The following is a 21,592-nucleotide window of genomic DNA, read 5'->3' on the forward strand; positions in this document are numbered from 1 at the left end:
CGCGAGTGGGAGCATTTCCAGCAGCTGCGTGTATGACTTTATCTTTCTACCTTTTTTTCTCTATTTTTCTCCATTTCACTGTTAACTCCTATCAGTTTCTTTTATGTGGAGTCATTCCCTGGACACTTTTTACTACTTTTTATGTGAATTTCCCCTTGGAATTAATAAAGTATCTATCTATCTATCTATCTATCTATCTATCTATCTATCTATCTATCTATCTATCTATCTATCTATCTATCTTTGTTTTATTGGGTTGATAGGTAAACTGTCAGTTCAATAGTTTTATAGTCAATTGTTACTATTATAGCAATTAGCCATCATATCTGTGTATATGAAATGTTTTTTTCTTGATGTAGCCTACACAAATTTAAATTCTATATACATATTACCATCCATCCATCCATCCATCCTCTTCCGCTTATCCGAGGTCGGGTCGCGGGAGCAGCAGCTTAAGCAGAGAGGCCCAGAGTTCCCTCTCCCCGGCCACTTCTTCCAGCTCTTCCGGGAGAATCCCAAAGGCGTTCCCAGGCCAGCCGGGAGACATAGTCCCTCCAGCGTGTCCTGGGTCTTCCCCGGGGCCTCCTCCCGGTTGGACGTGCCCGGAACACCTCACCAGGGAGGCGCCCAGGAGGCATCCTGATCAGATGCCCGAGCCACCTCATCTGACTCCTCTCGATGCGGAGGAGCAGCGGCTCTACTCTGAGCCCCTCCCGGATGACTGAGCTTCTCACCCTATCTTTAAGGGAAAGCCCAGACACCCTCCGGAGGAAACTCATTTCAGCCGCTTGTATTCGCGATCTCGTTCTTTCGGTCCCTACCCATAGCTCATGACCATAGGTGAGGGTAGGAGCGTAGATCGACTGGTAAATTGAGAGCTTTGCCTTACGGCTCAGCTCCTTTTCACCACGACAGACCGATGCAGAGCCGCATCACTGCGGATGCCGCACCGATCCGCCTGTCGATCTCACGCCCATTCTTCCCTCACTCGTGAACAAGACCCCGAGATACTTGAACTCCTCCACTTGGGGCAGGATCTCTCCCCCAACCCTGAGAGGGCACTCCACCCTTTTCCGGCTGAGGACCATGCTCTCGGATTTGGAGGTGCTGATTCTCATCCCAGCCGCTTCACACTCAGCTGCGAACCGATCCAGAGAGAGCTGAAGATCACGGCCTGATGAAGCAAACAGGACAACATCATCTGCAAAAGCAGTGACCCAATCCTGAGTCCACCAAACCGACCCCTTCAACACCCTGGTTGCGCTTAGAAATTCTGTCCATAAAAGTTATGAACAGAATCGGTGACAAAGGGCAGCCCTGGCGGAGTCCAACTCTCACTGGAAACGGGCTCGACTTACTGCCGGCAATGCGGACCAAGCTCTGACACCGGTTGTACAGAGACCGAACAGCTCTTATCAGGGGTCCGTACCCCATACTCCCGAGCACCCCCACAGGATTCCCGAGGGACACGGTCAATGCCTTTCCAAGTCCACAAAACACATGTAGACCGGTCGGGCAAACTCCCATGCACCCTCCAGGACTCTGCTAAGGGTGAAGAGCTGGTCCACTGTTCCGCGACCAGGACTAAAACCACACTGTTCCTCCTGAATCCGAGGTTCGACTATCCGACGGACCCTCCTCTCCAGAACCCCCGAATAGACTTTTCCAGGGAGGCTGAGGAGTGTAATCCCTCTATAGTTGGAACACACCCTCCGGTCCGCCAATCCAGAGGCACTGTCCCCGATGTCCATGCGATGTTGCAGAGACGTGTCAACCAAGACAGTCCTACAACTTCCAGAGCCTTAAGGAACTCCGGGCGTATCTCATCCACCCCCGGGGCCCTGCCACCAAGGAGTTTTTGACCACCTCGGTGACTTCAGTCCCAGAGATGGGAGAGCCCACCTCAGAGTCCCCAGGCTCTGCTTCCTCATTGGAAGGCATGTTAGTGGGATTGAGGAGGTCTTGAAGTACTCCTCCCACCGACCCTAACGCCCCGAAGTCGAGGTCAGCAGCGCACCATCCCCACCATATACGGTGTTGACACTGCACTGCTTCCCTCCTGAGACGCCGGACGGTGGACCAGAATCTCCTCGGCCGTCCAAAGTCGCTCTCCATGGCTCTCCAAACTCCTCCCATGCCCGAGTTTTGCCTCAGCAACAACCGAAGCCGCTCCGCTTGGCCTGCCGGTACCTATCAGCTGCCTCCAGAGACCCACAGGACAAAAAGTCCTATAGGACTCTTCTTCAGCTTGACGGCATCCCTCACGCGGTGTCCACCAACGGGTTCGGGATTGCCGCCACGACAGGCACCACCACCTTGCGGCCACAGCTCCGGTCAGCCGCCTCAACAATAGAGGCACGGAACATGGCCCATTCGACTCAATGTCCCCCACCTCCCTCGGGACGTGGTTGAAGTTCTGCCGGAGGTGGGAGTTGAAGCTACTTCTGACAGGGGACTCTGCCAGCCGCTCCCAGCAGACCCTCACAACACGCTTGGGCCTACCAGGTCTGACCGCATCTTCCCCACCATCGAAGCCAACTCACCACCAGGTGGTGATCAGTTGACAGCTCCTCCTCTCTTCACCCGAGTGTCCAAGACATATGGCCGCAAGTCCGATGACACGACCACAAAGTCGATCATCGACCTGAGGCCTAGGGTGTCCTGGTGCCAAGTGCACATATGAACACCCTTATGCTTGAACATGGTGTTCGTTATGGACAATCCATGATGAGCACAGAAGTCCAATAACAAAACACCACTCGGGTTCAGATCGGGGCCATTCCTCCCAATCACGCCCTTCCAGGTCTCACTGTCATTGCCCACGTGAGCATTGAAGTCTCCCAGCAAAACGAGGGAATCCCCAGAAGGTATGCCCTCTAGCAACCCCTCCAGAGACTCCAAAAAGGGTGGATACTCCAAACTGCTGTTTGGTGCATACGCACAAACAACAGTCAGGACCCTTCCCCCACCCGAAGGCGGAGGGAGGCCACCCTCTCGCCCACCGGGTAAACCCCAATGCACAGGCTCCAGTCGGGGCAATAAGTATGCCCACACCTGCTGGCCTCTCACCGGGGCAACTCCAGAGTGGTAGAGAGTCCAGCCCCTCTCAAGGAGATTGGTTCCAGAGTCCAAGTTGTGCGTCGAGGTGAGTCCGACTATATCTAGCCGAACCTCTCGACCTCGCACTAGCTCAGGCTCCTTCCCTTCAGAGAGGTGACATTCCACGTCCCAAGAGCCAGTTTTTGTAGCCGAGGATCAGACCACCAAGGTCCACGCCTTCGGCCACCACCCAACTCGCACTGCACCCAACCTCCTTGGCCTCTCCCATAGGTGGTGAGCCCATGGGGAGATACATATTACCTATAACATTAAGTTCTCATTTTTCAGCAGAAAAAAGCTGATTCAGATGTAGTTACACATTCTTGGACACATTCAGTTGTAGAACGAGTTACACAAAAAAAAAATGCACCTGCATTCCACTTCTCTTAAAATCGCATGTGATTTAAACTGATGAATAGTTTTAGACCAAACTTGAAAGTAAAATTATTGGAACTGTTATTGTAAGAGGGTAATGGTTAGCTGTTAAAAAAAGTATAGTGTGCCCATATTGTTTTTGAAGTGTATTTCTGTTTGAATCTTTCTTTCCTAAAAAGAGAGAAAAAGAAATTGAGAATAAACAAATCTTTTCTGTGTCCATATTAGACCAATGTCCAATACAACAACAACAAGTACTACCTCATACAGCTACTGCAAGATGACAGTGAACTTGTGTTCAGTGTTTGGATGAGATGGGGAAGAGGTAAGGATATTTAACACAGTCTGTGTGAGTTATTTAATGATCATTGATCCATCCTTGATTCTTGACTTTTTATTTTCCCCAGTTGGCAAGGTTGGACAGTCCTCCCTAGTGACTTGTGGGGGGGACCTTCTTAAGGCCAAAAACATATTTAAAAAGAAGTAAGTTGTAAATGTCTATTGAAAGTTAAATGTCATCCCTGTTTTAGTAGTTTTTTTCTAGTAATTTACTGAAAATGTTGCCTATGCTATATGTACAGTATGAAGTCTTTGTAGGCTTTTCTGGAGACTAAAATTCAAGCTTCCAAAGAATATCCAAAAGTGCACAATAAAAAATGAAAATACAGATTTAAATCCAAGGTTAATAGTTGTTTCATCTTGTTGGAAAGTTTATTGAGAAAGAGTTTGGCAGAATTAAAGCATACATTCAGCATTGTTGAAGTTATTTCTTCATAGTCAATGGTATATGTTAATTTGCCACATAAAAACTCTGTTCTAAAGTGAAGCATTTTTTGTAAATTTTAATGGTCAGTTCTTGCATGTTATAATGGGGCTCAAAGGAAACTCTTGTTCATACATGACGAAAAAGAAAAGATGTTCTTTGTAAGATTTAAAGCTTTTTTTTTTTTAGCCAAAATGTTATTGAGCATTGATTTGCATATTGAGGTTACGCACACATTGCATAACAGCATTTCCATGTTCTTTTAAGAAGGAATAAAGCTAACCTTTTTTGTGAGATTGAGCCATTTTAAAAGGAAACTTGGTTGTGCGCCTCACATCTTCACCAACTTCACCTTTTGCCTTACTCTGTGGTACCCTTGCTGTATCTGTTTTGTAGGCAGGTAGATAATAATAATTTAAAAATTCACAATTATAATTGCATATTTTCTTTCACTATATGGATAGACTGTTTGCTCCAGCTTGATTGCTAAAGCAGGTGTGCTTCAGTGAGAATACTAAGCTTGTGTAGCAGGCAGTGAAGTGACAAGAACTGAGCAGACATTATAGGCGTGCATCCAGTACTTGAACGGGAGAAAGTCAGTATGGGGTGTTGGTGTGTACTGCCCCACTTCAAATCCTGCATACATTCATCCATCTTTTTAACCCCTTTATCCAGGGCAGGGTTGCTGTCCCACTGGAGACTATCCCAGAAAGCACTGGATGCGAGGCAGGATCAGTCCTGGAATGGATGACAGTCCATCACAGTGCAAACACACAAACACTACAGGGCTACTTTAGCAATGCCAATTCACCCAAGTGTAATCTGGTTTAAGTCTGATAGTTCAGTGTAGATTTTTTAACATAGGCAGAGTGGTCTGTCCTTCCTTTTGCAAAGCCAAAGTTTTATGTTTTTTCTGCATGTTTTTATAGATTGATTACTACGAAAGTCAATGAATTTACATATTTATAAACATTGTGCTCGGTCCTTTTATTACAGTCATCTGCATAATTGATTCGTAATGCACTAAAAAAAATCAGTTGTTTTGGCCGTTTCAATCAACTTTTTTCTGATTTGTGATTGTGCATATGCAAGACGCAGCAAAAGTGGCTTGGCACTTTAAAAATATAAGGCTTTTACTAAAAATGCAATGCAGTGTAATCAGCTCAGTTCAGAGTTTCTGTTATGTGTGTAAAATATGATGAAACTCCTACATTCTATTTTCACTGTGCTGCCACTCATTGTGCATCTTGCTTTGTATCCTATTTACTGTATAATAAAATGTGCCAAGGTTTGTGTGCCCAGTTTCTCGGAACAATCTGATTGGCTAAGTATGGATTTGGTGTGATTAGTCAGTTTGGCTTTGGTGACATGGTGAAAGAGGAATTGAGAGTGTGAGATGTACGTGGAGTAGTAGTGGTGTATGGGCCATGCAGGAAGAGTCGTCAGGAAAGGCACTAAAGGTACATGTAGGTCTAGAGATAACAAATATTTTTATAAATACTCTTAACCCGTCAGTGACGGCTACTGTAGCTAGTGAAAAATGACTACACAAATTGTAATGAGCTTGGTGTTATTATAACGTTGCAGGCAAATAAAAGAGCAAGAAATGCATCTTTACCTCGAGAAGGTTGGACTAAGAATCTGTAATCAATTGGTTATTTCTAGCTTCATTCTATTATGAGGATGCATCATAAATGTAAGGGCACGTTTTCATAAATCAAAACCTTTGCCACTTCAAATTTGTTGTTATTTGGTTAATTTTAAGGCTTTTTCAATCATGTTTGGACTTAGGGTTCTGTAAGCCTCATTGTAAGATGCAAGAACGGAGTATTTTTGAATTAACACACATGAAAATGGTTTTATGTGGCAAATTATACGCTGATTGTGAGGAAATAACTTGCCCTTGAAAAATACCAAATTTATAGTTTATATTTAATTAAGGCTGACAACAATTGTCTGAATTGGAATAAAACAAACTGAAGTTTGATTCTTTTTTTTTTTCTTATAAAAAGATTTCTTGATAAGACTAAGAATGAGTGGGACAACAGAGAACATTTTGAAAAAGTTACTGGTAAATACGATATTGTAAAGATGGACTACAGCACAAACAAGGTAAAAAATTTGAGTTTTTACAATCTTTCATTTTAGGAGAAACCACCTATTTAACCCAAATAATTTAACTCACTAGAGTGTAGGCATGCCCAAAGCATCAGGCATTGTGTGCTGAAATACAGTTCACTTGGATAGCCTTAAAGGTCAAGTGGGGTTGCTGCCTGTTACGCGGGTTTATTAACACTGCTTGCTCATGTGACAGATCGACGGATATGAAACGGGGTCTTTTAATGCAGCCACTTAAATCATGTAGACTAGATTATTAAGTATGTACTGCAGTTAAATACTTTGCAATCATCAACCCAGTAGTGGCACCGATAACTCGCTTACATTTTTTTTCATTAGTAGTTTAAAACTGTTAAGACCAAAAAAGCAAAACATATATAAATGCAAATTTTATATATGATACATAGGGGTCAACAAAATACCTGAAACATAATGTGTAAAAGGAGTTTAACTTTTAAGTAACTAAACCCCAGTTAGAAATAAAAGTTGCAAAGGTGAGTCACATTAGGTTTATTGCCAATTATGAAATACAATTTGTGTTCTGACAGTTACCACCTTGATATGTAAGCTTTCATAGCAGCATAAGGGAACTAAAAGTTCCAAGTAGACCAAAATTTCAGTGCCCAAAGTCAAAAATTAATTCATTTATCATAGGTTTGTGACTGAGAAATAATGACACCATGTACAGAACAATTGAAAAACTGTGTCAGCAAAGAGAAACCGTGGTCCCAGGTCAAAGTTTGCAAATAGGCTTAGACAATTCAAAGAATAGCTCATCATATACTACAGCAAATGGTGAACCACAACCTCTGTGATCTGGTCTCAACGAAAATGCAAGCTTCACAAAGCTAGAATATGGTGTTCCCTATTCCAGGATGACTTACCAAACTGTGTAGTAAACAAGAGTGGGTTCATGAACACCAGAATGAGTTCAAATGCTTTCCAAGGCCATAGTCTGGTGCGATATATAAACATCATTAAACGTTTGTTCCAAGTAAGATTTCCATCTCTTCTTTCTTCTTTAGAGACAGGTACAGTACCCCACTTAACACAGTTCAGGAAGTGTGTGACCAAATTCCAAAAAGGAATAAAGCTGTTCTGAATGCAAAGGGTGTTCTTTGATATTAATATATTCTTAAGTCATTCTGTGCCTTCCCTCTGTATTCAAAAGTCAGTAATTAATTTGACCGCATGGGTGGCTGTTATGTAACTACATAACTATGTGACTTGTGAAAAAAAACTAAATAAAAGGTTGTTTTTGCTGCTTGTTCAATACACAAGATATTTAATTATTTTTCAGGTTATTTTAAATAGTTGAGTTTGGTATTCCTTGGTTTCAGAACATACACCCAAAAAGTATCTGATTTAAATTTTGCAATACAGTAATCCTTCCTCAATCGCAGGGGTTGCGTTCCAGAACCCAGTAATCCCTCCTCGATCGTGGGGGTTGCGTTCCAGAACCCCCCGCGATAGGTGAAAATCCGCGAAGTAGAAACCACATGTATGGTTATTTTTATATATTTTAATAATCCCTTATAAACTCTCCCACACTGTTAACAATATTAGAGCCCTCTAGACATGAAATAACACCCTTTAGTCAAAAGTTTAAACTGTGCTCCATGACAAGACAGAGATGGCAGTTCTTTCTCACAATTAAAAGAATGCAAACGTATCTTCTCTTCAAAGGAGCGCCGTCAGGAGCAGAGAATATCAGAGAGAGAGAGAGCGTGACAGAAAAGCAAAACAATCAAAAAATCAATACGTGCTGTTGGGTTTTTAAGTATGCGCACCGATAAAGCAGCCGCAAAGAAGGGAGCAATGTGAAGGTAGTCTTTCAGCATTTTTTAGAGTAGCATCCGTATCGTCTAGGCAAACAGCCCCTCTGCTCACACCCCCTCCGTCAGGCGCAGAGAATGTCAGAGAGAGTAAGAGAGACAGAGAAAAGCAAACAATCAAGCACCGCTCGGGAAGCACATCGTATATCATTGAGGAGTTTTATTTAATACGTAATACATGCTCTGATTGGGTAGCTTCTAAGCCATCCGCCAATAGCGTCCCTTGTATGAAATCAACTGGGCAAACAAACTGAGGAAGCATGTACTTTAAATTAAAAGACCCATTGTCCGCAGAAATCCGAGTTCTTATAATAAGTTATTATTATTTCTACAGATAAAAATTATAATAACCTAAAAAAAAACTACCAAATTAATTTTTAATCTCATGATTTCCATTTTTAAACTCTTAATTCAGAACAGCCATCATTAACAGTGAGGCATAGTACTTCCTACCATGGACTTTGTTACCATTTTCAATCAATTTGCACTTTTCCTGCAGTGAGTTACCTGCAGGCAGCAGGCACACTAAGGTCGGTCTTAAAAACCCACTGCTTGAAAGTTTCTGTCCCAAGTATACCTCCCAGCTGTGCTGTCACAGAAGAATATCTGCTTGCTTGACACTCTTGGTGATCCCTGAGCAAAGATATGGCACATGTTACTGAGTGTAACACACAGCTGTAAAATAAGCGCTATTGCAGTTAAGCATCTGTCCATTTAGCTGAGGATAGGGAGAACCTGTTTTTATTTTTTGATTTCCTGGCATCCAACTCTTAGATACTGTGTCATTATCAAAAACAATAGAATATTTGTTTAAGCTCAATGTTAACATTCAGTTGAGGAAAGGGAGAACCTGTTTTTATGTTTTGAATTCCCGGCATCTTATGTCTTCCTTTCTGCCATGTTGTCTCCGGTTTTACATCATTTGGGAGGGATAAATAACACTCTTGGATATCCCTCAACAAAGACAGCAATCCCTGTTGTGGGATCAATCATCAATTAGTGGTTGCTTTTTGTGCCATTACCATGTCTTTTCCAACTCTTAGACATTGTGTCATTATCAAAAACAATAGGATATTTATTTACGCACAAGGTTAACATACAATTAATCCTGTGGTTCATTTTAGTTTAAATTGTGATCTTATAATTTAAAGTACCATAATATTGCTACACTGTTGTTTTAAGTTTATAATAATACATATTTCCTTTCTGGACTTTATCAGTGCCAAGTTATTTACTAAATCAGGTTATGTAATTATCTTTATTTTAGTATAATGCATACACATGTTTAATTGGTACACACAAGCTTTAAGCAAGATTTTTAAATGTTATACCTTTCAGTGGTAAATGTGGCATGCCAAAGTAAACGCTTCACAAAACCTAGCTTTCTTTTGTAGTATTGCAAATTGCAAAATGCAATCTGATCGTTTAAGAAAATTCTTTCAGCAATATTTAATCCACAGAACTGCCAAGTTTTTATAATTGTGCCACATTTGATATATGATTGTAGTCTGTACTTAATTGAATGTTACAAGCAGATTTTTAAATAAAAAGCTACTTTTTCTGAAACTTTTGGAGTTCACGTGCCAATTTATACTGCAGAAAGAAACATGTTTTATGAATTGAAAGCAAAAATATGAGCTAATGTTTCTTCCTCCATTGTATTTTAGCTGATGAACCACAGGCCGCCTATTTAGTTTATGAGATTTAGAAGTGTGGAAAGCAACAATAAAAATGAACAAGTTGCTTTAGAGATGGTGATTTTAAAGTTTTGTAGAGTAAAAACAAAGGTTTTAGTGTATGGCCATTTAATACAGAAATATTGTAAGAAACTAAATGGCAATACATAATAAAGCAAAGTGAAATTTAGGTAAAAATAAGCTGGTGGTGCATAATCGTACATGCCATTTACATTTTTGGCTAATGCCTTTAACCAAAGCCACTTTGCAACATTTGAGATACAGTTGATTACATTTCTTTTTGAATTTGCAATTACAGCTTAGGCAAGTGAAGTGACCTGCTCATAGTCCAAAGCCACAGATTATTGACAACACTACTGTAAGAGTCATTCGAGAATCTTTATAGAAGTTGATTCAATCATTTCCTGTACCAAAGTCAGTCATTTTCTAATCTGCTTAGTCCTGAGCAGAGTCACAGGTGTCTGCTTAAGCCAGTACCAGTTAGCATTAGGGTATAAAGCAGGACAGACCCTTGGACAGGGCGCAAGACTATTTTGGGGTGAACACACAAACCTCAACCACACACCAGGGCCAAGTAGGATTGCCAGTTCACCTAACATGCACATTTTGAGACTGTGGGAGAAAACCAGAGCACCCAGAGGAAACCCATACAGACACAGGGAGAACATGCTACCTCCACGCAGGGAGGACCCAGGATGCCAACCTTGGTCTCCTTACTGTGAGGCAGCAGCACTGCCTGTACCATGGTGCCAAAACATATTCAAGTAGCACCAAGCAAAATGCACAAACTAAATTAGCAATTTTACTTTATATGCAGTAATTTTTTTTTTTTTTTAAAAAGATGTGATTTTAAAAATAATTATGTTACAAAAATGAATCTGCTAGACACAAGACCAAAACTTGTGCTAGGTAAGCCCAAGAAGGGTAGGCAGAAAAACGGCATTATATGTTTTTTGTTAGTCATAGGTTTGTAATGATACCAGAACTTCAAAGTTCAATTTCAATACTTCAAAAACATATTTAAATCAATTCTCTATAAATTAAAATCTTACCATTGATAAATAATAGAAATTTTAGTCATTAAATGCAAGTACTTTTAAGTACTTCAGTCCTTTATAAAAGTGTTGTAGAGTACAATTCTGTAAGCAATTAAAAGTAATACATGGAAACAGATACTCTTGCTGAGGTAGTACAATGAAATGTTACAAATGTCATTAACTGTTAATTCAATAGTTTTGTAAGCAGTATACATGGGATTTTTAAAACCAACATTAAAAATATTCCAATGAAAAGGTTATTAATGTGGTCTTTTGTTCAGAAAACAACACACTTAAATTGTGCACATTGCATTTTTTGTGTAAATAAACTCCAATTGTAGAGGTTTCAGTCATTTCAATGTGGTCCTCTGTGTACTTTTGTTAAGCTGCAGATGTGCTCTAACGTACTAAATATGCAAACTGAAGCACAGCTGGAAGTAGATCAGCACATAGGGGCTTAGCACCACTGTTTATGTAGTTGAGCACTGAAAGTAGCAGTATGTTACATTATATGGTAAATACAGTGCCCTTCATAACATTTGGGACAAAGACACATTTTTCCTTAATTTTTACCCCTCCACAGTTTAAAAGGGGTTGTCATTTCTATATACTGTGACTGAAATTATGCAAATACCCTTAAAATGATGTCTGTATTGTGCACTTTTTAATCAAGTTTGAATTGTTTGATTTGCAGTTTTAAACTCCTGAGCAGGTGGTCAGTCTAGGAAAAATGTGATTCTATCCCAAACATTATGCAGGCCACTATATGATGAAATACATAATATTAGAATCACACACAACAAAAGAAAGTAACGAGTTACAGCAGCAGATTTAATGGCAAAGTTTTAAAAGTTTGATTGAGTCCCTATAGTGCTATAAAAAGTATTGGCTCTGAATGAACTGCACAGAATAAAATTGACCTGCAGGTAAAAGTAATCAAACCCCAGTCTTGGTGTGTCAATTGTTTAACTGGCTATTAAAAAAAAAATAAAATAATAAAAAATACTTGCCACATTCCTACTGCCAATGAAATAATTTACAGGTTTATTCTTATAATGTTCCCATAATTTGGAAACAAGATTCCTTTCAAAATGTTTTTTGTTGAGTTTCTTGCAAATCTTGCATATGGGCTTGCATGTATATGGTTTTCTGTTCGGATTTGCCACCACTCTTGTTGCCCTTTGTCCATTAAGTTTTCCAGTGAAGGCTCCAATACTGCTGAAGCTGCCATCTTAACACTTGAGTGTATAAAAACGGGGCTGCAGTTCGAGCCATGCCAAACTGGAAGTGCATTCTTAGTGTACACTGTGAAATTGATACCATGAAAAATGGAGCAATTTTAAAATGTTAAAATTGATACTTTTTGATATTTCAATACTGTTGACAACTCTATTAAATTATTAGAAATGTCTTAAAGATTTGTTTGTAGCATTTGGTTTGTTGGTAGCATTTGGTTTGATTTTTTTGTCTTGAGCCACCTTGAAAATTTATTAACAAGTATTCACAAAGATCTAAAAGTAAAATTATAAATCCTTGTGCTTAATTTGCCTTATCTTAATTTTTAACCAATGCATGTTTAATTTTTTGTGTTTGATTTTTCAGGAAGAGGAAAGTACCTCACTAAAACCAAAGAAGTATAAAGACTCAAAACTTAAAGCCCAAGTGCAAGATCTCATTAATCTTATCTGCAACATTCAGGCAATGGAAGAGTGCATCTTAGAAATGAAGTTTGACACACAAAAAGCTCCTCTTGGTAAGAAGTTTAGTCAAATTTCCAACTGCTCTACTTAAAAGTTTAAACTAATGAAGTATACTGAATTTTATTTTTGTTTCATTTTCCTTATATTTTTACATTTGGAGTAAATGTAGCATTTCAGCCATTTCCCGTGGTGTTCTATACAGGAATTCTGTTAATTTTCAAATAATTTAGGTAATTTTGTCTTATTCTTGCATAAAATATGGCTAAAAATAAAAATGGCAGTAATTCTTGTTATATGTAACCCCCTCTCAAGCCATCTGCTATAAAGAATTACCATCCTGTCTCCCTTCCGCCATTCTTGTCCAGCACTCTAGAATGCATAGTACACAAACAACACTTGTTTTTTTTTTCTATCTGACAATAATGTACTTGACCCTGTTCAATGTGGATTCTGTAAGGGCAGTCTACTGAGACTGCACTGCTTTGAGGTACAAACGTTCTTAGATGCTCAACCTACTTCTCCCTTGTTTTCATCCTTCTTGACATTTCCTTAGCATTCAATACTGTTAACCACACCTTGGTTATCTCTTACTTCAATAAGCTCTGAATCTGTGGTTCTGCTTTGGACTGATTCAAGTCCCACCTTTCTCACCAGTTTCTTTTGTGTCTGCCTTCTATACAGAAACTCTCCACAGGCATACGTCAAAGATCAGTGCTGGGTCCGCTTCTCTTTACACTCACTACACTTTGTAGGCATTATTTCTTCTCATGGCTTCTCTTACCACCTCTACCACTTCCATGCTGATGATGCTCAGATATTCCTATCATTCCTCTCTTACATCCCACAGGTTTAAGCACAGATCTCCAGCTGTCTCCCTGCAGTCTCATCATGAGTGATTGCTCATTACTTTAAATTTAATCTTTCAAAGTCACGCATCTTGTACTTGCCTTCTGATTCTCCTTCCTCAGATTTGTCTTTAAGCATTGCTCTTAAACATTTCGCCCTTTCACCTTTATCCACAGTCAGGAATCCTGGCATAACTCTGGATTCCTCACTTTTAAAAATCCTTGAATGACACAATCGTGTCATTTCTTTCTTCATAATCTCATTAATTTGCCACACAACTCCTTGTTCAGGCACTGATTCTCTTTTTGCTGGATTATTGCAACTCTCTTTCCAGTGTTTCATTCAACTGCTATAAGACATCTTCAACTACTCCAGATTAAAGCAGGTCAACTGGTGTTCTCTGCTTCTCATTTCAGTTCCGGTACTCTTCTGCTTTGGTCTCTTCATTGGCTTCCTATTGCTACTAGAATCCAGTGCAAAACTCATTTGTCTTGACCTATGGTTCTCTATTGAGTTTAACACATGCAACTTATATTTCATTCTTGTATAAATTCTAACGTGCTTTGTAAGTTGCCTTGGATAAAGGTGTTGCTTAATAAATAAATTAATAAACATGTTAATATGTAACTTTAACATTTATGTGAGTGTGTGTATCATAAGATTAATGTTTGCCCACATTGTTTGAAGGCAAACTTACTGAAGAACAAATCAAGGCAGGATACATGTCTCTGAAGAAGATTGAAAACTGCATCAAGAAAAATGCAACAGGCAAAGAGTTGCTTGAAGCCTGTAATGAATTTTATACCCGCATTCCTCATGACTTTGGGTAATGTATTTGTTATATTTTCAGTCTATCCTTCGGGTATATTAAAGTTAACAAGTATATCAATAGTGATAATTATGCTATAGTTTGCTGTATTTGTTTGTTGCCAACCAACCAGATTTCCTTCTGTTTTGACTTGAATTTATTTTTGTCAAAGTAGGAATTTTTAAAGTAATACACTTAAATTTGAGTCTCATATCCTGATGAGATTACACAACTGTCATGAGTCAAATTGGAAACATTAATCAATTTAAGCTACCCATGCTGTGTGATTAAGATCTTCAAAGTAATGTTGTGAAATAGTAATTTTAATCCTGGAAAGAGCTACCATTGACCAAAAATGATCTCTTTATCCTGGTAAAAAGGATTGCATTCTTTATCAAGCATATTCCAGAAAATGTGTGGTGGTGTTGATGATATTTGCAAATATTTTTATAGGTTTACTGATGCTTTAGTGAGTCAAAACTAGTATTTTCCATTTACATGTAATGGTATATGTTCCTCTTTACCTTCTGAATATTATGGAGATAGCTATTTTTATTATTCCAGTCACCATGTTTTCTTGAGGCCCTGATCAAGATTAGAACTGACAAACCCAACAAACATTTCTGATTTTACTACCTATAAGCCATGTAACTTGAATATCTGAACCATCACTCCTGATCTGTTGAACTCTTCTCTTTGCTGTTTCTCTTCAGTTTCACAATTTATGCAAACAGCACAGTTTTGTGGAGTCAGTTTAGGCCTATTGGCAGGAACAACAGTTATGCTTGGGTCATATGTTTACTCAGTAACTGCTGGTGGTAATGGTATGAACAACATGTGTTTCTTATGTGTTTTGCCTGATGTGGCAAATTGGACTTAATCTTGTTGTAGTAATTGTCTGTTTGTATCTAGTCTTGTGTAAGAATGAATCTCATGTGAAACTTTTTTTCGTTTTACTCCTGGACATATCTGACCTCTGTGTACAGTGCAGTTTTTATGTTTATAGAGCTAAAACAAAAAAGTGATAAGCCTGCTCAGATAAAAAAAAAAAAAACATGTGAGGAGTATCTCATATTTTACTTTTTAAATAGCTTCTACACAAAGCAGATTTTTACTCAACAATGGTATTTTTTTCAGGTTACGAACTCCACCTATTATTCGAACAGAAAAAGAATTACAAGAAAAAATTGAACTTCTTCAGGTAAATATCACTACTACTTTACTAAATACCAATAATCATATTGTTAATAGTTTTCATCAATCCCCAAATAGTATTTGCCTAACCTTAAAGTTACCTTGCCAGTTGACTAAGGCCTTGTCAATAGCTAAAGCTGAGTATTTTCCTCTCCAATTCTGTTTTCTTGATGGAAGTCCTCATCTGTATATTCTGTACATTATATATTGTACAGGTATTTATTATCTGCTACTACTGAACCAAACAGTAGAGAGAATAACAAAGAGAAAGATGCAGACAGGATTTATTCTAGAAGACAGGACAACACAAATTTCATAGTGAATACAACAGACAAGGGTCCTAGCATTAAAATGTCGAAGCTTCCTCTAATAATAAGTGAGGATATCAAAAGACAAAACAGAATTTAGGCAAACTCAAACAAGCAAATGTTGTAACATGCCACAGAAAAGACAAAAATACTGTTCTTTAAAACCATATATACTGAAATGAGAATCAAGTGAAAAGAGAGCAAGCAAAAAAATTCTTTTGAAAGATTGGTATGTAAATTTATCTTCATCTAACTAAAAAGACACTTTTTATTGTCTAAGTAAAGTTACTAAGTAAGTCTGGTATTTTGCAGACATAAACAACATGCCATCCCATACCAAAATAAAGTAGCTCCATAGCTATTTTACTATCATGGCAATTAAAATACAGTACTTTAAAGGCTGCCTAAACTAAACGTTCTGTATAAATCCACAAATGGGGAGCCTAAAACTCACATTGCAAGAATAAGATTCTACAATTAGTCAAAGACTTCTTTTGAGATTGAAGAGTTTCACAAAAATGTAGCATGGACGACATGAATATGCTGTTTTACAACATGACCAATCTCAAGATGTGGATCAGTGCTCAGGAATGTTCTTAGCTTTATAATGAACATATTCAGTAAATTTTAAGGATTTTATTTTTAAATTTGGACTGTAGCCCCATAGACTACATGTTAAGCCACAAGAACAGTCACAGTATTTTTTTAAGTGAAGCAGATTTTATTAATCTTTAAAGAGATTTACCAGTTTCCCACAGCACATAAATGATTGTGAAAAAATAACTTTAGCTTAAAAATGCTGAAATATAATTTAATAGATTTGTCTCAGCTGAAAACCACACAGAAAATGATTTACAAAAAACTGTAGGCAGGTACAATATTGGGCAAATGCAACTACTGCTTTCAGCATTAAAAAGAAGCCATGTATTGAAAGGAAAATACCCAATACTTAATTGTTCTTTAATAGAATGTCATAAAAATAAAATTGCTTAAAGATGTTATAGCCAGTAATTGTAATAATATAACTTGTGATTTCAAGCCATCCTCACAACATTGCAGCTCTATCATAAAATTCTGCCATTATTACATCTTGGAAGATTTCTGCATTTTATGTGGAAAATTCTGTATTAGAGAGGTAGTATGCTGTTTCAAGGATCCCTCATTGCTTCATTGCTTGTTTATTGTTTTTTGAATTGAAATGTGTAGATTTACTTCATAGTTAATGTTGTATAACCTATTTCAGAAAAAAAACTGATTTATTTATTTGCAGGCTATAAACAGCGTAAATATAGTAATTTCTAAAACCTTGTGTTAAAAGAATAATTTAATTGTTTCACGTACATTTTTATTGTATATTTCACTTTATAATTCAGTATGTGGTGTATGTATATATATATATATATATATATATATATATATATATATATATATATATATATATTTGTGAATTTAGTTTAATGTTTTCCAAGGTAAATGGTAAAGTTTTTGAGAGTCTATTACCTGTTTTTTTTTCATTAGGCCCTAAGTGATATTGAATATGCTATCAAAATGGTCAAGTCAAGCTTGGACAGCTCTGAAAATCCACTTGACATACAGTATCAGTCACTTAAGTGTAGTTTGGAGCCTTTGGATCATAACAGTAAGGAGTTCAAGGTGAGAGCTGCTTCAAAATTGCATTTTTTTCAACCTGTGATTAATTTTACTTCAATTTAAAGTTTGGGTAATTTTCAAAATAATAAAAGTTAATATTAGCATGGTGTCTTATGTGGAAAACTTTAAATTCAGGTCTAAATATGACCGTTTTCATTGTCATTTTTATTTATTGTTTTTTTGTGTAGTGTAATGCTACAGGATGACAGCATCCTAATCAAAGATGAGACATACTAGAAAATGTAGTGTTTGAGATATCTGCCCTAAAATCTGACACCTATGTACTTTTCAAACAAGCTGTAAACAGGCTCCAGGCCTAGTTGTCTAATTTGCTCCTCTACGTAACCCCATATCCTTCAAAATCAGTTGTTTCTGTGGCCAACGATAACTGCTGTAGAAACTACTTAAATTAAATTCTTGCAATCTATTCTATTTAATCATAGGACCAGGCCTACTGATTAGCAAAATTTTGGCCTGAGTAGTTTTGAGATACACAATTTATTTAAATATACTGGTTCATACACCAGGAGATACACACATACAGAAACTACTGTGACATAAATTTTATTCCAGAATTTCTGTCTTCTCTTTATATTAAGTCAACAGTTGGGAGTCCAAATATTCTAAACCTGTTTAGATTACAGTAACATAGCATTCAGAATTATGTCTGTCAAATGTATGAATATATATACATGGCAGTTATATAATGCTCAATAAAAAAATAATTGGATTTGATATGGTGAAGCATATGTGAATCAAAACTCAAAACATTCAACATAAGAAAAGTGCTAATAATCATTCCCCAACAGCCCTGATTATAAAAAGTTTGATATCGCTTTATTAAAGTTATTCTTTTTTAGGACTGTCTGTTATGTTTCACTGAGCAGCATGTCATTGTAATGTTGTAGTTTTTGCCAAAAAATAAAAAATATATTCTCCCGATGAGATAAACCATTAATTGCTCAATTGCAATTTTTTTATATATAAATCAATTTCATTATGCATTTTTTGTGAACTGTACATTTGTCTCTATTATGCATTGCAGTTTTGATCTGCCTTAGCATATGTTAGTATTTGGGTAAAACACAGCAAGCTTAAGGAACCCATGTCATTTTCTCTTTATTATTCTCTTATTTAGATACTGGAGAGATGTTTGCTGTCAACTCATGCCTGCACACACTCTGATTACACCCTTACGCTTCTTGATGTCTTTAAGATGGAAAAACAGGGTGAGAAAGATGCTTTTCAACAAGACATTGGCAACAGGTAAGCATCTGTGACTTGTATATTAGCACACTTCTTTTTAAATTTTATTTCATGATTTGCATGTTTGTATGTGGTCTTGAAAACCTCTGTGTAATTTTTTTTTCCCCTGGCAGAATATTATTATGGCATGGATCACGTCTATCAAACTGGGTTGGAATACTGACTAAAGGCCTGAGGGTAGCACCACCTGAGGCTCCTGTTACCGGTTACATGGTGAGTATGACATGTCTGTCTTTCTGCCTCGGCGAGTGGTCGTTTTTCATGTTTCAATCTCAATACTAAATTTAAGCTATGCCTTAGTAGGATTGTCAAAGGTTATTGTTCCTTTTTAATAAGTTTGAAAAGCAAATATTAGAGGAGTTTGTGTTTGTTACTTAGCTTGCAGTGATCAATAAGTGAGGGGGAGGTGGGTCTGTTATCCAAACACTATTTCATCTCTACTTGCTTCATTATCGTGCATGAGAGGACTTCTAGAAATAGATTTTCTAAGAGTATTTTAGTAAACCTATACTTTGAACGTTATGAAAAAAGGACTTGGATACCTGTAATTTTTTTCATCGATATTATGATATCTGATTACAGATGTTCTTCAGCTCTCAATTCAAAAGATGAGGTGAATAACAAGATACAAAAAATATTTTTTTCAGTAGAGTATTCTGCTAATAGTAAACTACTAGAAAAATGTATGACCCATTAAATGAATTTGTAATCTTTTGTGGAATGAATTGAGAATTACAGAAGGGTCAAGAAGTAAGATTCCAGCAAATGGTGATTCAGTGATGATTCAGTCTTTTTTTAATTCTCTTGTCCTTTATTATATACAGCAACTTATTCTTACAGCCCTGATATTCCTAGTTATTTGTGTGCTCTGTCTTTATCATCTGTGAATAATTCTGCATTTGGTGTTAACATTTTCTGCTCAGTAGGAATATGCTTAGGTTTGGTGTATCCCACCAAGGGAAACTGGCTATATATTCTATTACATTGAATATCTTTACACCAAACTTTTCATCACAGTATTTTTATGGCCCCCACAGTTTCCCCATATGACACAAGTCTATAGAAATCTGGTTACTACGAAGTACATTCAGCAGATACCTTCATTACAATGAAGTGTTCAAAACACCTTGAAATGAATGAATCATCCACAGAGCAGTTAGTTCTGTGGTTGCAGCTCAGTTGTGCACAATGATCCCCGAACAGAATTTTTTTTTTTTTTTTTTTTAACAATGTTTTTCTTCGAACTTTGCTTGTACTGTTTTTTTGCTGTTTTTGTTTTTGGTGGTTTTCAGTGATGCCTTTTGCTTATTGCTCGTCAACATTTCAAAAACATCCATTGGAATTTAACTCATTGTCGCCCTCCTATAGAAATGGCAGACATGAAAAATCGATAACAGTTCATATTAGAGAAAAAAAACTTGACATTTTTCCAGCTCTCGATTGCGGCAAAAAGAAAAAAGACGTTGCCGTTAAATTTAGAATTTCGCCATCAACACTGTCAACTTTCCTGAAAGACTGAGCAAAAAAAGAAGTCGTCTCGGTATGTAAATGTATGCGAATGGCTGCATTTGAAGACATTGAAAAAGCAGTTTTTATGTGGTTAAGTGATGCTCATTTAAGAAACATTCCTATTAATGTGGCACTCATTCAAGAAAATGTGAGGTTTCTAAACTCTCTTGGGACCTCCGTCAATGGGACAACATGCCGAAGAGCGACCCGAAGTGCGATCACTGCGTCTGTGGAAGACAGTTTATCCATTGCCAGGGCAACAGCAGGCTCACGACTCTGCTGCGTCTCTCCGCCAAAGCAAACTCTATGGATGATGCAAGGAACATTGTAAATGCAGGGAATTACTTGGCCACTAACCTGGCCACGACCCTGCCTGACTGCTGTGTCTGTGTATAGGAGAGTGGCAGATCCCGCTACAATAAATAACTGTCCTGTTTCAAGCTGAATAAAGCTGGTTTTGCTAAAGTACTGAGACTCAGCCTCATGTTTTTGGGTACAAGACAGGGACTTATAGCGTGACCCATATCTTTTAGGATTCGCTTCAGTGGCCCATTCCCGTTGGGTGGGGGGGATTGGGGGGGAGGGGGGATCCCAAAAGAGTTCAGAAACCTCACAATATGAAGAAGAAGAAAAGGATGATTCTGATTGATAACTGCACTGCCCACAACATGCTTCCGTATTATAATGTTTGCGTTGAGTTTCTCCCACCCAATTGCACAGCAGTGCTTCAGCCATTGGATTTGGGCATCATTCGTATCCTGAAAGTGTATTATTGCAAGGAAATGCTGAAAAAAATTCTCTTCAGCATAACTTATAGACCGGAGAAGATTAAAATTAACACATAAGAAGTGATTACAGACGCCTGGACACAAGCTAAAGAAAGCACTATAGCAACAAATACAGAATCTCATTGTAACGAAATTTTCATTGCAACAAAATATTTTTCATGTACCTGGAAGTTCGTTGTAATGGAATTTTACCTGTATTTTTTGTACTTTGTTACAACATGAATTTGCAGTGTTGTTTTTATATTTTTCATTAATCATCATCATTTATGTAGATGTTTTAAATACAGTGTATACTGTAAACAGTCTCCTGCTCAGCCTGTTATATTTAGAAGTTACAGTTGTTTGAATAACTGTAACTTATATGACTCAAGAATATCTTGCCTGCCATTAAGCACTAGTGGAATATGTGTGGTAGACAGTGGAATAGGAAATAGTGTTTAGACAGAAGGAAGAAAGGATTCAGCTGAATACCTTTAAATCTTGGAAGCTAATTTCAGAGTTTATGTGGCTTGTATTTTCCTGCCTTGGACTCGAAAGGGAAACTTTTTAAATTGTGCCATATTGTTATTTTGTAAGATGCCTGATAAAGGCATCAGACC

At 37.8% G+C, this 21,592-nt stretch overlaps 1 protein-coding gene across 1 annotated transcript in view; it reads left to right on the forward strand.

Annotated features, from left to right (window-relative positions):
- The window catches only part of parp2 (poly (ADP-ribose) polymerase 2), a 52,699-nt gene that overhangs the window by 12,118 nt on the left and 18,989 nt on the right, over positions 1-21,592 (forward strand). The window contains exons 8-16 of the mRNA XM_039745757.1: positions 3,703-3,799; positions 3,882-3,957; positions 6,250-6,349; positions 12,527-12,677; positions 14,158-14,296; positions 15,416-15,479; positions 17,299-17,433; positions 18,569-18,696; positions 18,810-18,909. Of these exons, the coding sequence (XP_039601691.1) occupies positions 3,703-3,799; positions 3,882-3,957; positions 6,250-6,349; positions 12,527-12,677; positions 14,158-14,296; positions 15,416-15,479; positions 17,299-17,433; positions 18,569-18,696; positions 18,810-18,909 (990 nt within the window). The remainder of the gene's footprint in view (positions 1-3,702; positions 3,800-3,881; positions 3,958-6,249; positions 6,350-12,526; positions 12,678-14,157; positions 14,297-15,415; positions 15,480-17,298; positions 17,434-18,568; positions 18,697-18,809; positions 18,910-21,592) is intronic.

Source organism: Polypterus senegalus, chromosome 1, assembly GCF_016835505.1.
Source record: "Polypterus senegalus isolate Bchr_013 chromosome 1, ASM1683550v1, whole genome shotgun sequence".
NCBI lineage: Eukaryota > Metazoa > Chordata > Cladistia > Polypteriformes > Polypteridae > Polypterus > Polypterus senegalus.